At 42.2% G+C, this 16,341-nt stretch overlaps 2 protein-coding genes across 2 annotated transcripts; one reads left to right on the top strand and one right to left on the bottom strand.

Annotated features, from left to right (window-relative positions):
• Positions 1-778: 778 nt before the first annotated feature.
• On the top strand, positions 779-3,440 carry IL17B (interleukin 17B). Its single transcript, XM_060765062.2, has 2 exons — positions 779-1,148; positions 3,194-3,440. Exons 1-2 carry the CDS (start codon positions 835-837, stop codon positions 3,438-3,440), a joined length of 561 nt encoding a protein of 186 aa, XP_060621045.2. The 5' UTR covers positions 779-834.
• PCYOX1L (prenylcysteine oxidase 1 like) lies at positions 2,251-15,866 on the bottom strand. The gene is made up of 6 exons (XM_060765060.2): positions 15,545-15,866; positions 13,896-14,102; positions 10,602-10,776; positions 10,214-10,425; positions 9,900-10,040; positions 2,251-7,794 (listed from the first exon to the last, which is right to left on the bottom strand). The coding sequence occupies exons 1-6, from the start codon at positions 15,810-15,812 to the stop codon at positions 7,136-7,138; spliced, it is 1,662 nt and encodes a 553-aa protein (XP_060621043.2). The 5' UTR covers positions 15,813-15,866; the 3' UTR covers positions 2,251-7,135.
• Positions 15,867-16,341: the final 475 nt, after the last annotated feature.

Raw genomic sequence — 16,341 nt, 5'->3', positions numbered from 1 at the left:
TTTATCTTCCTATCACATTCAACAATTTCAAAGATGAAAAGTGATACACATAGCCAAGCAACATCAAAATGTGGGTAATACGGCAAAGTCATTACTGAAGAAGATAGCCTGATACTGAATACTTGACTGGTTTTTTTTTAAAGGCATTGACTCACTCAGGATGAATTATTTTAATCAATTTTTCAAAGGATAGTTTTCTGATCAATAACTTCAGTGATAGCTACTCTGTGCAATCCTTTCTCCAGTGATAGCTTCACACTGTTTATGGCATGGGGAAACTATGTTCTATCTATGATGCTTCATCTCCTATCAGCCCCAGTCAGAAAGACAATGATAAAGAATGGTGGAAGCTGTATGTGTGGAGGGCCATTGCTTGCCCACTTCTCTGTTAAGCTGCAGATCCTTTCTCTAGTCTCTGCCTGCTGCATGCATTTACCTAGATGTCATGGTGACAGTTTAGCATCCCATTTCTTGTACATTTCTGCATCTATGTTCTGAGAAAATAAAACATATTTGTGACTTCTTATAGTATATCAGACCTTGTAGATCTTTTCTGTTTAAATCCCTATTATATGACATTGGTTTTAACATCTCTTATTAATAGTTTTAGCTTTTCCTTTTTAAAAGCATTTGGTTAGATTGGCTTCTTAAAAATTGTATTTTTGCCACGAAGGCTTTAAATCATTATGTTGGTTTTGTATACCTGAGTTTTAAAATATTCATCTTGGAGGTTATTGTATTATTGTTTTATTTTTGTGGTTATTATGCTTAGGTAAGTTACAATGCTTTATAGGAAAACACCAGAATAACTGTGATCTCTGCCTTCTTTCCCAGATGGCTCTCTATGCTCTCTGGCTTTCTTTCACATTAGAAACTAAAGACCTGAGCAAAGGAACTAAAGGAAAAAGGAAAGGGCCAGCAAAGGCCAAGGATCAACGCTTGAGGCTGCAGAATTCCTCACCTGACCCACTGCTGAGAGTAAATCCAGGGACCTCCACAGACTATACCCTCGTGGAGGACTATGAGCGAAGCATCCATGAGATGGTTACCCTGCTGAAAAACAGCTCTGAGCCCATGGACAGCAAGTGCCAAGTCAACCTGAGACTCTGGATGTCCAACAAGAGGAGTTTGTCTCCTTGGGCCTACAGGTGAGATAGACCAGGTTTTAGTTAAATACATGCACACATACACGGTTTCTTGGGCCTTTTCTATACAATCCAAACAATTATGTTCCAATTTCCATAGTCTGTGATTCAAGGCTAACAAGCTTATTAGTTTTCCCCAGTGTCATGAAGTACATGCAGGTAATTTCCTGAAGATTTCAGAAAAGAATTTCAGTGCATGGCAATGTACTAATGTAAAAAAAAGAAAAAAAGAGAACATATTAAAACTCAAAAGAGGCACAGAGTGAAAAACGGCATGTCATGTATCATTTTATTTATTTATTTATTTAATTTGAGCATTTATATCCCGTCTTTCTCAATCTCAGAAGGGGGTTGAGAAAATGATGGCATTTTTATGAATGTCATATAGAGACCACACAGCCACAGTATTTTTAAGTGTTCATTTCCCACTAGCTTTCCAGGTTTATGATCCCACCAGTTCTTTACTACTGGCAAGTGGTACTTGAGACATAAGTTCCAATTAATCATTTGGGCCAAAAAGTTGTGCCTCTGCTTGTAGTCCGTCTGTACGATTTTCTTGCAGCACCTGAGGAGATCATCAATGGTTTCACCAGCTTCCTTACACAGTCTGCATTTTGGGTCATCAGCTGATTTTTCGATCCTGGCGTTAATGGCATTTGTTCTGATGGCTTGCTCCTAGTCTGCAAGAACCAGGCCTTCTGTCTTCTGTTGTTGTTGTTGGTAGCCTTTAGCCATGGCATTCTATAAGACCAAGCATCCTCAAACTGCGGCCCTAAAGCTGTTTGGACCTCCAACTCCCAGATGCCCTAACAAGCTTGTTCAGTTGTCACGAATCCTGGGAGTTGAAGGCCCAAATAGCTGGAGGGCTGCAGTTTGAGGATGCTTACTACAGACATTTTATTAGCCTATAGTAATAAGTCCAAATGTATATTTAACACTGCTTAATATTAAGAGGCTGCCTGAAAAATGCTATTGAAAATAGCAGGAATCTAAGTTCATGGTACTGCATCACCCCCTTGTGGTGCTGTTAAAAGTTTCTGAGTATGTAATTGTACTAATTCATTTCACCTTTCTTTTAAGAACCGAGTACATTTAAAAAAAAACAAAAAAAAAAAACAGGTCCAGCGCTATGTTCTGGACTAAAATTTTCTAATCTGATCATGCCAGAAGAAGAATCAAACAGACATAGTCACATATCCTACAAAATACAGAAGTAATCGGATTTGCCCTGGAAAAATCTTCAACCAAAACACTACAAAAAATGGATGCAAATGTTCAAGATCTCCAGATCTCTTCATTAGGCAAGGTGCAGTAGAAAACAAGAGGGGTGAAGGACATCTCAGATGCCATGACTCCAATATTAAGTTAATTCCATCCCTCACAACTCTTTGTCAATATTCATTTTGTAACATCTCTCCTGACAAAGAGATCTGAGACGCCAAAAGCATGCTTACATTTTCGTGTCCTTCTGGTTCAATGAAGATATTACACTAATTCAGATTTTGGCAATACACATTGTTACTATAGCATACGGAGTCACTTTTGCTTCACTGCCATCTGGCTTTGCCAGCTCAATTATCTTCTCATTGCAGGCTGCCCAATCTGTTTTCTGGAAAGCAGCTGTGGCATAGCTGTACATATGTACACCACTATTCTGTGACCTATGATCACAGCAGAGAGAGGTCATAAACCTTTGTCGCAGGGATCAAGTGATTATTTTGCATTGCAGAAGTCTCACCTTTTACTCTTGTAATCTTTAGGAAGGGTTGGAAACAGTTCAGTCAAAAACCTTGGAGATCCACTGCCAGATTTCAACAGTGATGAGCTAAATGGACAAGTGATCTGATTTAGCACAAGACAGAATTCTGTATTGCTACCACATATTGAGAGTCTTTCTGGGAGAATGCAGAATTCCATCAATGTTACTTATGTATGGATTTGGAAGCTGCTACTGTTCCTATTTCCTATGTATACTGTAATGCAGCTCCACATGTGTTTGTGACCCACTATTTCAATATATGTTTTGATGTCACTACATTTCCTTCCAGGATAAATCATGATCCAACACGAATACCAGTTGACATTCCGGAGGCACATTGCTTGTGTGCAGGATGCATCAATCCTTTCACCATGCAGGAAGACCGCACCATGGTGAGCATTCCCATCTACAGCAAAATACCAGTGCATCGTCTGCTATGTGAACCAAGCAAGTCTCACAAGAAGAAGAAAAAGTGCCACAAAGAGCACAAGATGGTCATGGAAATCATTGCTGTGGGCTGTACTTGCATCTTCTGAAGAATCTGTTCTTCCTGCTTCAGATCCCTATGGGATAAACACTGCTCCTGATGTCTTAGCTCCTTTCCCTCTTGCCAGTTTTGGATGGCAAATATTCTTCCATCCTCTCAGTTCTTGCTCTTTCTTCTGGCCAGCTAAAGGCATGCCTTCAAAGGACAAAGCTGCTTACAGAGCTGGAAAAAAGTTCTTCTTTAGACTACTCCAGGAAGTCCTCAGACACCAGAACAAGTGGCCATGCTGGGTTGGGGGATACTTGGAGATACGGTCTCCAAAACTAACTTTTTCAAAGACTGGCTTGGCTCATCTCTCCTCAGGACTCAGAAAGTACACACATGGCTCTTTTAGATGTTTACGTGTCCTTTTGTTTAAGGACCTAAAATACAAAATTATCTATCTAATTTAATTTTAACAGCACATGTTATGATTCTAGAGCTACATTTCCCATAGCCAGGAAGGGAAGGAGGGGAAATGCGTTCAAATGTTTTTCAGAATGATGCTCCAGCCATTTCACAACTTTATTTCTACCCAGTTTACAAACTGGAGTCTGTATCTTTCCTCTGGAATTGGTCCATTCCAGGGGTCCTACCATTTAAACAGGCTCTTTTAAATGTTCTTCCTCCTTGCATAATGCTACTGAAATTTAGATGGTCCCATTCATAGGTATAGCCCTTGATCTGCATCAAAAGCTTGAAGATTAAAGAGTAAAAGAAGACCATTTGCACTTTTCATCCTGCTTTTCAGGAAAGAGTGAGAGAAGGTGACAGACTTTTTGCCATACTTTATGAAGAATGAGAGGCCTTTCTCTTTGTGACTGCTTAATATCTTTTTCTGGGTGAACAAGACCTGTCAAGGACATGACCCATTTTAGTACCACACAGTTCTAGGAGTCCTATGCTGCTGGCTCTGATAACAGGGTATGTATATCAGTCTGAAGCTTAGCTGAGGGACAAAGGAACAAGAGGCAGGAAGTGATCATACCAGAGACAAAGCAGACCGTACTGTAAGGTCTGGTAGCTTTGGCCCTTCATACATTGTTAGACAATGATTTTCATCAAGCTCAAGTCATGACAGTAGTCATTCACTGACATCTAAAAAGACACTGGTTTCTTCTCCTGGGTCTACTGATGAAAACTCAGGACAGAGCAAGACCAATGGAGAAATCAAAACATTGAACAACTTGTTTTGGGGGTAAGAACCATGACTATTTGGAAAGCCCCAATCATTGACAATATACCATTTGCACACACGTCATACCTAGCCCTGCAAAAGCAAGGCATATCTGTCTCCATAATGAAGAAGGCAGCACAGGCATATCTGTCTCCATAATGAAGAAGGCAGCACAGCTCTGCAGCAGACCATACATTTTATGCCAAGGGCCTGACAGGTCAAGATTTCCATCAGTCAATGGAGACAATGTAAATTCAATTACTTAGGAGCAAAAAGAAACAATGAAGAATGGAATAGAGGTTGCTCTGCTTATGGAAGACAATGCCAAGGTATCTATGGATCAAAACAACAGTAGTAAGTCAACAAATACATAAATAAAAGTAACAATGTTCCTGGGCAAAGACAGGAATCCTTTAACCTTCCAAGTGTTGGACTGCAGTTTCAAGCATTCTTTATCATTGATTATGCTAGGTTATGCTAGAATTTGCAATCTAAAATAACTATAGAGGCACACGTCTGTGGACCCCTGATCTAGAGGGTTAGTTTTGAACAGAAGAGAGGATGAGCTGACAGGTTGACTTTCACCTTTCTTTTGTTCATTCATACTTGGGAGACAGGCATTCAACAATCAGCTTAGGTTTCTTTATTGAAGGATGGGCAGCTCTTATTTGCCCTGCTCCTTTTGGAAATAAGGTCCACCTGCCATTCATTGTGATTTAGAGGCAGTTTTAGTATTTGGCAATAAAGTGTTATTCTTGACAGTTTTGCACTTATGCCATTCTTTAGCCCATGATCAACTTTTCTTTTTCAAAAAATCCAGTATGTATGCCCTGTTTTAGACAACGCTGCTGAGTTCAGTTATTTTTCTGATGACTGAAATATTCAATTGATTCAATGAATCAACTGAATCATACTGTTTCTTTAACCTAAAAAGTAATTACAGGTAATCACATCTTAAATGGAAGCAGCAGGAAAAGAAGTGTTTGGGATGCTGAGTCAACACTCTTAGACTTACAGAATCAGCTTCATAAAACTTGTTAGCCCTGGGGTCAACCCACCTATTAAGCAATGAGAAGCATGCTTCAGGCAGCAGGTTTGTGGGGCCATGAAAAGTCAGAAAACTGTTCTTTATTGATTCTTATATCGTTTTTTTTTTTTTTTTTTTACTGTCTGTAAGGCATAAAAAGATAGACTTGGGGGCTTTCTACTTAAATGCCAGAGTAATGTGGCTGGCCTTGCTTGAGAGGAGTTCTTTGCTATACTACTTTAAGCATCTCTGGGATGACAAACAAGGTCAGATGCAGGAAAGTTTCCAAATGTCTATATAACAGCTTGACTTTGCTTTGAAAATGAAGGAAATGTTTTTGGCTTAGGAGGGGAGTATGCTCAATCTACTTGGTTGACCTGGAGAAAGTCCCCCTCCCCAATACATAGGAAAGGCTCCATAAGATTAGCTATTAGCGGGAGTTTCAGGGTTATCAGGGCATTGATTCTGCAGTACCCTGGCAGTAGGGATCAGCAGGATGTCAAACCTAAGCTTTAGCCCAGGGGTCCTCAAACTAAGGCCAGGGGCTGGATACGGCCCTCCAAGGTCATTTACCCGGCTCTCACTCAGGGTCAACCTAAGTCTGAAATGACTTGAAAATATACAACAACAACAACAGTCCTATCTCATCAGCCAAAAGCAGGCCCACACTTCCCATTAAAATACTAATAGGTTTATATTTGTTAAAACTGCTCTTCATTTTAATTATTTATTGATTTAAAGTGTTTTTGCACTACAAATAAGATATGCACAGTGTGCATAGGAATTCATTCATGTTTTTTTTCTAGTTATAATCTGGCCCTCTAACAGTTTGAGGGACTGTGACCTGGCCCTCTTTTTAAAAAGTTTGAAGAGCCCTGCTTTAGCCAGTATTTGAAGATCCAGCACAGGGTTCTCTGGTTCCCTAATCAGATAAGAGTTAATGGAGCCTAGTAACAATGCAAAAAATAGCACTGCTTGGGTTGGCAGAAATACAATTTCACAAGAGCATATCACTACCCTGGAAGTGCCATTGCCTTTCAAACCGACATTTGAGCACAAGAAGGGAATCCAGCACAAATGAATTGGGATCCAAGGCTGCATATGCCACAGAGGCAAGGGGAGGTCTCTTTAGGGGTAGTTTCCATCACAATCTGTAGTTTGCCAAGCAACTTCCAGTGTCTCTGCACAGTTCCATGAGTAAGGAGCCCTCAGACCAAGAAGAATGGATGCTCCATTTTAAAGCAGGAGACTGTTGCCCTCTTCCAAGGTGGTCTGCTAATCCTCATAAACGGTGTACTTACATACATGTTCACAGTCACTCTGAGACAGAATAGCATCCGAGTACAGGACTCTTTGACCTCAGACAGCAGATAATGTACATGGGCTAAGTTAGTCTTCCCTCCCTGCAGAAACTCCAGTGTAATCCTTCTGTACTCTCCTTAGCCTACATGCAATAATGGAGAGGCTCTCAGAAAATCTGCTTTATCAGTATTGGTTAAATTCACAGCTCAGTTTTTACTTTGTGCATCAGGTCCTTTTGGTCTATCTTCTCCAAATCATGATACCAATAGTTGTAGGCTAAGAGGGCCACATTTTTGGCAGCTACAGCAGCCATTTCCATTGAGCCGGCTGCCCATTCCACACTATTGAGGTAGTAGAGGTTGTTGTGGAGAATGATCGGTGGGAGGGTCTTGGCAGATTCATAGTCAGGATAGGCCTGCCATTTGGTCACTTGGACAGAATAGTAGGAACGGAACAGAATCTTCAGCTCCGGCTTCTCCAGAGGGCGCTGAGAGTGGACGCGCCACACGGCAGCCTCCTGGGGCTGCTTTCGTCTGAAGACACCTGATATATTGACAGGGCAAATATTATCCATGGAATTGAAGAAGAGGGCAGGGGTGTCTGTAGTGAGGACACTCGCGAAAGGAAAGAGCTTTGGGTCTGGGAAGCCAAAATAGGAGGAGTTGAGGTAACCGTGGACAATGGAGGTGACAGTGGTGTGGAAGACTCCAGGGAACTCCGCAATGGGAGGATCAAAGTTCTGGAAAGTGATGTTGTTCTTGCTGTCATGCAGTTGGGTGGCAATGACTACAATATCATAGAAGCTAGAACCTTGGCCTTCCTCATCTTCATAGTGCACCTGGTAAAAGGTTTTTCCTTCTGGAAAGAAATGAGAAAGAAAACAAAACAATGACTCAAACAGACAGCCATCACCATCATTTCCTGTTGGAGGCTTTTAAAAACTGACTGTACAAAGATTCAAAATTGGGTGAAGCTTCCATAAGAAACAATTTTGCCAAGGTGCTATTCTTTTCCACATGCCAAAATTACCTACAGCCCCTGTATCTCAGCTTCTATATCTCAGCTTCTGCTTCTTGGTTTAAATATTCAGGACCTGCTTGACTATCAATATCTATAAAAGTGACAGAGGGACATAAAAAAGGAGTGCCAAATGGCTAACATCACTAGATCTGAGTGAGAAGCTGTAAGGTTCTCAGTGGCTTGAGAAACTGCAAGTTTAAGACTATTAAGTTTCACAATGGTGAAATACAAAAACATGGATTAAACAGTAGCATAACAATAATATCTCTCAAGAATTAGCCAAATTCAATTAAGATATTAGAAGGGATTCAGAGAGAAAGGCAAAGAAGCCTTTTTTATTGATGGCATTGAATTGTTGCCAACACTATGAACTGCCCTGAGTCCCCTTCAGGGTTGAGGAAGACGGTTTACAAATACCGCAAATAAATAATAATAATAAAATAAAGTAAGTTGGCCTTATATGGAGCACCATTTATGAGAAATACATGTTGATGAGGACTCTTAGTGTGAAAGAGAACATAAAGTTTTAAGGTTTTTTTTTTAAAAAAATACCCTGAAATTCAAATATAATTATCCAACAAGTCAGGGTGAATGTATTCCCCCCCCCCCCCAGCAATTACATCCCCCAGATGGCTTAGTCTGTCACACTTTCCCAGCCACATTTGCATAAAATAATTATGATAGCAAGGAACACTTAGTCTAGGAGAAAGAACAACTATTTCTTTTGTGTTAAATTCTGTGATTAAGTACTCAAAAAACAGGATGTCCCTGCAATAGAAGAGTAACCTTAAAGAAAGATGCAAAATGGGCAATAAATAGACATCTGTTCTTTGCTTCTTTTGCAAAGCATTGCCTGGACAGTCCTGAAGGCTGGACTCAAACCTGCACATTTCCCCTTTACACAGATCCCATTTTGGTTCTCCCTTTGCCTTTTTTCTCATGCTTTCTCAAGATATGAGAAAGGGAATATAATGACAAAGTCTCTTCAATTAAGCCATTGCTCCCTATCACCAATGGTTATACTAACAACTGTCCACAAGGCCTTCAAAGAGGAGTACAACAAAACTGGGAAGCTGTCATTTTTAGTCTCTGCAAAGCTCCTAAGTCATGCCTTTATCTCCTTTCCTCCATGGCTTTTCCATATTGCCTGATAGCTTCCCATTTTTGTCAACTAGGAACAGTGTTATGCCCAAATATCTATCAGTGTATTAAATGAAATGCTTCCCAAGAAGCAGTAGTATCAACTGAGCTCCAAATTCTAGGTTTATATTAGACAGGGTGTTATTTGCATGAATGTAATTAAAATTGATATTGGGGACAATGAGGGATGGGGAAAGAAAAGTTCAAGACTTAAGTTCTTCTCCCTATGATAGTAGCTTTGGGGAAAGACATAAAGGCTTGTGGGGACTAAGGATTTATAATCTTTCTTTCCACCTAAACTATCACATTGTTCTGAGATAATTAAAGGTATTTCTCTGATACCATTAATTTAACAAATGTGTATAGATTGGCCACATTCATGCACTTCATGTCTTCATTACACAATTTCTTTCCACAGGGGTTTTAAGGCCAAGTCAGCAGGTCTTGGAAGTCCATGTACAGCAGTGGTTCTCAACCTGTGGGTCCCCAGATGTTTTGGCCTTCAACTCCCAGAAATCCAAACAGCTGGTAAACTGACTGCGATTTCTGGGAGTTGTAGGTCAAAACACCTGGGGGACCCACAAGTTAAGAATCACTCATGTAGAGCTACTAATTGGAAAGGGCATGCTCACTGTATCCAAAGTAAGAGCCGAAGTGCATTTATCCTGCTGCAATATACCAAAATTTCCCTAAGAACTGCAGTAAAGGTAACACTATGCCTTACTATACAAAATCATTCAAGTCCTCCCCACCCACCCCCCAAAAAACCCCCCGCAGGATGAGACAACTTTCATGAGACTCACCTGAATTGTGCAGAGAGATGGCTGTCACAGTGGCTTGGATTATATTGGCTTTGGTGAGCTTGAGCAAGCCTGAGCACACCATCTTATTTCCACCTTCCACAGCCCACATGTTGCCCTGGGCTCCTGCTATTGACATGGCTCCTGAAAACAGAAATAGAGAGGGGAGAACTGGATTAAGCGAGTGAAGACCACACAACTTCACTGCCTTCTGCTACATGCTCTGGAAGGTCACATGGAATCAAAAGACCTCTTGAAAGGAGACCTTTTGGTCTTCTATGGTGGGTTGGAAGCAAGAGAACATGGGCTGCACTTACCTGCAAAAGCCGGCACCAGTATTGATTGGCCGTAGCCAGCACGGAGAATGGCCACAATGACATCATCAATGAAACGCTGGGTGACACCCACCTCCAAGAGTGACTCAGCCACAGAGCGCTGAGTCATGTTCACAAAAGTGTCACCACCCAGAGAGTGCAAGAGCACCTCAAGGCGAGAGAATGAATAGCCATGGGCCTGGTACTTGTAGATCCTGTAGGACAAAAGAGGGAGAATAAGATGAGGTAACAGGACTCTTCTCCCAAGAAGTCTCGAGTGCTTCCCACATATTGTTCTGCATTTCTTCAACCAAGCCATATGATGTATAGGTCCAAAGCTTAATGAAAAAGAAAGGCCACCCTGTTTTCCTCTCATTTTTCTATTACGTACCTCATGAACTTCTCCATTACCTCCTCTACCCACATCTGTAGGCGGAGAAAGCTCATGCCATAATGCCACCAGAGCCGAAAGAGGTTCAGCAGGTACCAGTCTGTTTCCTCCAGCACAAACTGCTCTCCGTTAAAGATAGCACTTTTTCCTGCCACTTCTCGGCGGTGCTTGAGTCCTGTTCAACAGCAAAAGTGAAGATAAATTCCTTTAAGTCCTTCTTACTATTCTGGATAGTGGCATAAAAGCAGTGGACTCTTCAGTCTTATAGATATATTCGGGCTATAGCAAACCAAAACCAGACAATCTCATGTGACTTGGGGCTTTCACAGGTAATAAGAATTAGGTTTAACAAAAGCCTGCTTCGACACTGCCATATAATTCAGATTATCAAAGCAAATGATCCACATTATCTGCTTTGAACTGAATTATATGAGTATACACTGCCATATAATTAGGTCAAAGTAGATAATCTGGATTGTTTATGACAATGTAAAAGGTGCCTCAATCTTAAGTACATACAAAGAACTATTCTGGATCAAGCTGAACATCTGTTGAGTCCTGCATCTTGGTTTTTTGTGGGCTCCGGTGGAACACTGCCCAGAGCTTTCTGACCAATATAGCCTTTGTGATGAATTCCCTACCTGTAAGGTCAGCGTAAGCTCAAGTAGTAAGCCCAGGAAGTTCAGCAGCCATTTTGGAAGGATGCCTGGGGGCCTCCATCTTAGAATCTCATTTCCTGGAGGGGGCGTGCTTAGGAGCAGCTTGGAGGGAAATGAGGAGAGTTTGTGATTGGCTGGGAGAGAGTGGGCGGAGCTTAACTTGAAGAAAGAAAAAAAATTGACTTTAAGGATGCTTTTTAAAACCTGACAGAGCAGATAGGGTCTGTGTGTGAAGAAGGAGTCAGGGAGTGTGTGTGAAGAAGAGAAGAGCTAGTGAAGCCAGAAGTTGGTCAGTTAGTCAGCAGAGTTAGTTAGTGAGAAGGTTTACAGCTATTGGAAAGGATAGCTGGGGGAGTGGAGAGACAGATCCCAAAAGGAAAGGACTGTCTGTATGGAGTTTAGGATTACTAGGCAGAGAGAAATCCTGTCAGTAGTTTCTGGAAGAGTGTTATCTGCAACTAAGTTTTGAACTATTTAAAGAAACCATACACTTTATTCAACATTGAAACCGCTAAGCTTAAAGCCTGTATTGTTCAAGGTCTCTCAAATAAACAACATTGTTATTTGTTCACAATCACTGCCTCTGTGTGTGAAGATCTAAAACAGAAGAAATCAAGGTTAAATGGTGGCAGCATGTATTTTAAAATGGAATCTCTTCAGTGTTACCTCAGAGAACAAAGCCTGAGTGCGAATCCAGCACATTTTAGTGTAAAGATACCTCAAGACAAGCCAAGGGCTTAACATTTATTTTAAGTGTGGTGGTACTCAGTGTTCTTTTAAAAGGTTTTTCGGCCAGAAGATTGTTCCAGCTCATGCAGCTTTTGATTTTTAATTGAAGAAGCCACATTCCATTATAATTTTGAGTACAGTGGTTGGGATTTGGTTAATAATCTTTTATAGCCTTCATGTCAACTGGCAACCTCCAATCTACATTCAAGGCCTGACATGCATAACCACTATAATGATGCAATGAATTTGAAAGATCATTCAATTTTACTTTCTGCATTTAGGTGTATTTCATATTGCCAAGATACCAGTAACATAGTGTCCACTATACTTTTCAACATCACACACAATAAATGTCTACAAAGGGATCTTGTAGCACCCTTCATTCTGAGAGAAAGAATTTGCAGTATAAGCTTTCACAGACAACCTGCTTCCGCAGATGCATCTGAAGAAGTATACATCTGTATTGCAAAATTTATGTAGTTTGACACCATTTTAATTTTCATGGCTCAATGCTATGGGATCCTGAGAGTTGTAGTTTTGCAAGGTACTGCACTTTTTGGCAAAGAAAGCTAAAGACATGGTGAAAATAGAACTACAATTCCATAGCATTAGGTCATAGTAGTTAAAGTAGTGTCAAGCTGCATTCACCCTAGCGTATAAAGGTAAAGATTTCTCCTTAACATTAAGTCTAGTCAAGTCCGACTCTGGCGGTTGGTGCTCATCTCCGTTTCTAAGCCCAAGAGCCAGCATTATCCATTTACACCTCCATGATCATGTGGCTAGTATGACTACATGGAGCGTTGTTACCTTCCCACCGAAGCAGTACCTATTGATCTACTCACATGTATATGTTTTCAAACTGCTAGGTTGGTAGAAGCTGGGAATAACAACGGGAGCTCACCCCGTCCATAGATTCGAACCACCAACCTACCAATTAGCAAGTTCTGAGGCTTAGTGGTTTAACCCGACTCTAGTATATATGCACTTTAAATCTACAAAAGCTTATGCTACCAACTTCTTTCAGTCAATCTCAAGGGTGCTACAAGATCCCTTTGCATCCTGATATTCATTACACTTTTGAATTCTACCCATAGAATAAAAGCAAAGTGCCTATGTTGATGCAATTAAACTCACTGCACAAGATATAAGTATCAGAATACTTCAGTGGGAGAAAAGAAAATCTGTGAGAGCAAAAAATAAAATAAAAAGAACTCAATGTAAAGTGAACCTAATCATGGAATACTGACCAACTGTTGTGGGGAGAGAAAAAACTAGAGAATGGGGCTGTGGTCCAAAGGCAGTGTCCTAAACATGGGAGGAAGACACACTGCTTCATCATGAGGAGCGGCTTAAAGAGCTGGGCATGTTTAGCCTGAAGAAGAGAAGGTTGAGAGGAGACATGATAGCCATGTATAAATATGTGAGAGGAAGTCACAGGAATGAGGGAGCAAGCTTGTTTTCTGCTGCCCTGGAGACTAGGACGCAGAACAATGGCTTCAAACTACAAGAAAGGTGATTCCATCTGAACATTAGGAAGAACTTCCTGACTATGTGAGCAGTTCAGCAGTGGAACTCTCTGCCCCGGAGTGTGGTGGAGGCTCCTTCTTTTGAGGCTTTTAAACACAGGCTGGATGGTCATCTGTCAGGGGTGTTTTGAATGCAATTTTCCTGCTTCTTGGCAGGGGATTGGACTAGATGGCCCACGAGGTCTCTTTCAACTCTATGATTCTATGATATCAAGCAGCTTATAGTCAAACAATTTTGATTTCTAACCAATTCCATACCTCCTGTTTGAACAATACAGCAAAAACCAATCAAACAAAAGATAGAATAAAAAGTTAGTCTACCAAAGTACACAGAAACAGAAAAGGGTCTAGGAGAAACAGTATTGATGATGTCTACTCACCCAGCAGTTTCACGAAGTCTTGCATGTGCAAGCTAAGGGAGTGGATGGAGGCCCCGCCACTTTCGTACTGCTGCTTGTTGACGGTGACGGTGGACAGGCGACCCCCCACAGCATCCTTTTCATACACATCAAGCTGAACCTGTGGCCCAAAGTGTTGCTGCAGGAAATGGGCCACGGATGAGCCACCAATCCCAGCTCCCACCACAGCTGCCAAGGCAAAACAAAAGCAGTGGCTTTAATAAAGAGACAGTACCTGCAGAGTTCACTCTGACCCATCTTGACCTTTCCACATCAGGATGAAAGATGTGAATAATAGGCATCAGAAGCCAAATTACCTCTGAAGGCCTAGCCTAATCCAAGCATGAGGCAGCACCTCAACACACAAATATTCTCAATTCTTTCTCCAGCACCAAGGAAAGCCACAAGGTGAAAAGAAAAGGGGGCAGTGCTTGCAAGAACACAAACATGTTTGCAAGAGAAAAACATGGCTCCCCTTTCCCATATTACAGAATTATGCATACATTACCTCTCATAAAAATATACAAATACCTGAGACAAATGTTAAAGCACCCTGGGCACAGCTGGGAGGCAGGCAAAAAAACAAACAAAAAACAACCTGAAAATCCAGAAACAGGCTCCATGCTGCTGGTTCTCCCCTTTTATGTCCCTTGACAGGCAATTTCTCATTACTCTTGTCCTGCAGTGTAGTGCAATCTAGCCCTACCAGGTTCAAGCCCTACTGGTGTTGGTGTCCGTTTTTGTTGTGTGTATTTTGGTATATACATTCTAATAATGTTGTGTTTTGTCTGTCTCCTTCAACCATGCTGTACCCCGCCTTGAGCTGTGAGGAGAGGCGTGTCGCTAAGAATAATGATAATAATAATGAGTTGTTGAAGGCTTTCATGGCCAGAATCATTGAGTTTCTGTGAGTTTTCTGGCCTGTATGGCCATGTTCCAGAAGCATTCTCTCCTGATGTTTTGCCCACATCTCTGGGAGGCATTCTCAGAGATTGTGAGATCTGTTGGAAACTAGGAAAGTGAGGTTTATATATATCTGCAGAATGTCCAGGGTGGGAGAAAGAACTCTTGTCTGCTTGAGGCAAGCGTGAGTGTTGCAACTGGCCTCCTTGATTAGCACTGAATGGCCTTGCAGCTTCAAAGCCTGGCTGGTTGCTGCCGAGGGAATCCTTTATTATTTATTTATTTATTTACTTCACTTGTATACCGCTCTTCTCAGCCAACCGCGACTCAGAGTGGTTAACAACCAGTATCAACAATACAGTACAAAATCATTAGTCAGATAATCCTTTGTTAGGGTGTGTTAGCTGGCCCTGATTGATTCTTGCCTGGATTCTTGTCTGACGTTCTGCCCAGATCTATGGCAAGCATCCTCAGAGGTTGAGAGATCTGTTGGAAACTAGGTAAGTGAGGTTTGATTCCGGCCATGAAATCCTTCGACAACACTTCCCCGCCTGCCACTACAGCCCTCCTGGGGTCTCTCCCGCCTCTCCTGTTCCAACCTGGGCATCATGCTTGTGCATGCTTGTGGGGAGTCCCTTCCTCCTCCCTTTTCCGGCATCCACCCCTCCCACACCCCTCCCGCAGGCCTTGTCTCAAAGCCGGGAAGCCCAGCCATCCTGGCCTCCTACCTATTTTGCCCGGCGGAGCGGGATCCCCTGCAGCAGCAGCAGCAGCGAAAACGGCGGGCTCCTTCGCCATCCAGCTTGCAGCCACCGCCAGCAACAAAAGGAGCCGGGATGCAGGAGGAAGAAGAGGAGGAAAAGCAGCCATCGTGATACCGAAGGGGAGGGGTGAGCAGAGGAGGAGGGGGAGGCTGCAAGAGGCCCGGGCCTTTCTCGGAACCAGGCGCCGAGCTTCACGAGACACTGGCCGAGGAAGAAGAGGCGACCGCCTCATTGGCTGCGCCTGCTTTGCGCTCCACGCGCCGCCAGGGAGGCTTGACCTGTTAAAGAGACACGAGCCCCTTTAAAGCGGAAATGCAGCCTGCTCGACACTGTCGCGTTCATGCCGTTTCTTTGACACCACTTTGATTGCCCTGGAGTTTGGTGAGACCTGGCGAAACTGTAACTCCCAGGATAGCATTGAGCCATTCATTCTGCAGTGTAGGTACATCCCAGTCTTAAGCCTCTTCCACACAGCTGTATAAAATCCACATTGATCAGGATTATATGGCAGTATGGACTCAGATAATCCCGTTCAAAGCAGATATTGTGGATTATCTGCCTTTATATTCTGGGTTATATGGCTCTTTTGTAAGAAGCACTCAAGAACCATTGGAAGTGCATCTACACTGCAGAATTAATACAATTTGACACCATTTTTACTGCTATGGGGCGCAGCGGGTTAAACCGCAAGGCTGCTAAACTTGCTGGCCGGAAGGTCAGCGGTTCAAATCCGTGGGATGGGGTGAGCTCCTGCTGTTAGC

The sequence above is a fragment of the Anolis sagrei genome, chromosome 2, assembly GCF_037176765.1.
Source record: "Anolis sagrei isolate rAnoSag1 chromosome 2, rAnoSag1.mat, whole genome shotgun sequence".
NCBI classification, from domain to species: domain Eukaryota; kingdom Metazoa; phylum Chordata; class Lepidosauria; order Squamata; family Dactyloidae; genus Anolis; species Anolis sagrei.
The sequence above is the reverse complement of the archived record's forward strand: the minus strand, read 5'-3'. Positions and strand labels throughout refer to the sequence as shown.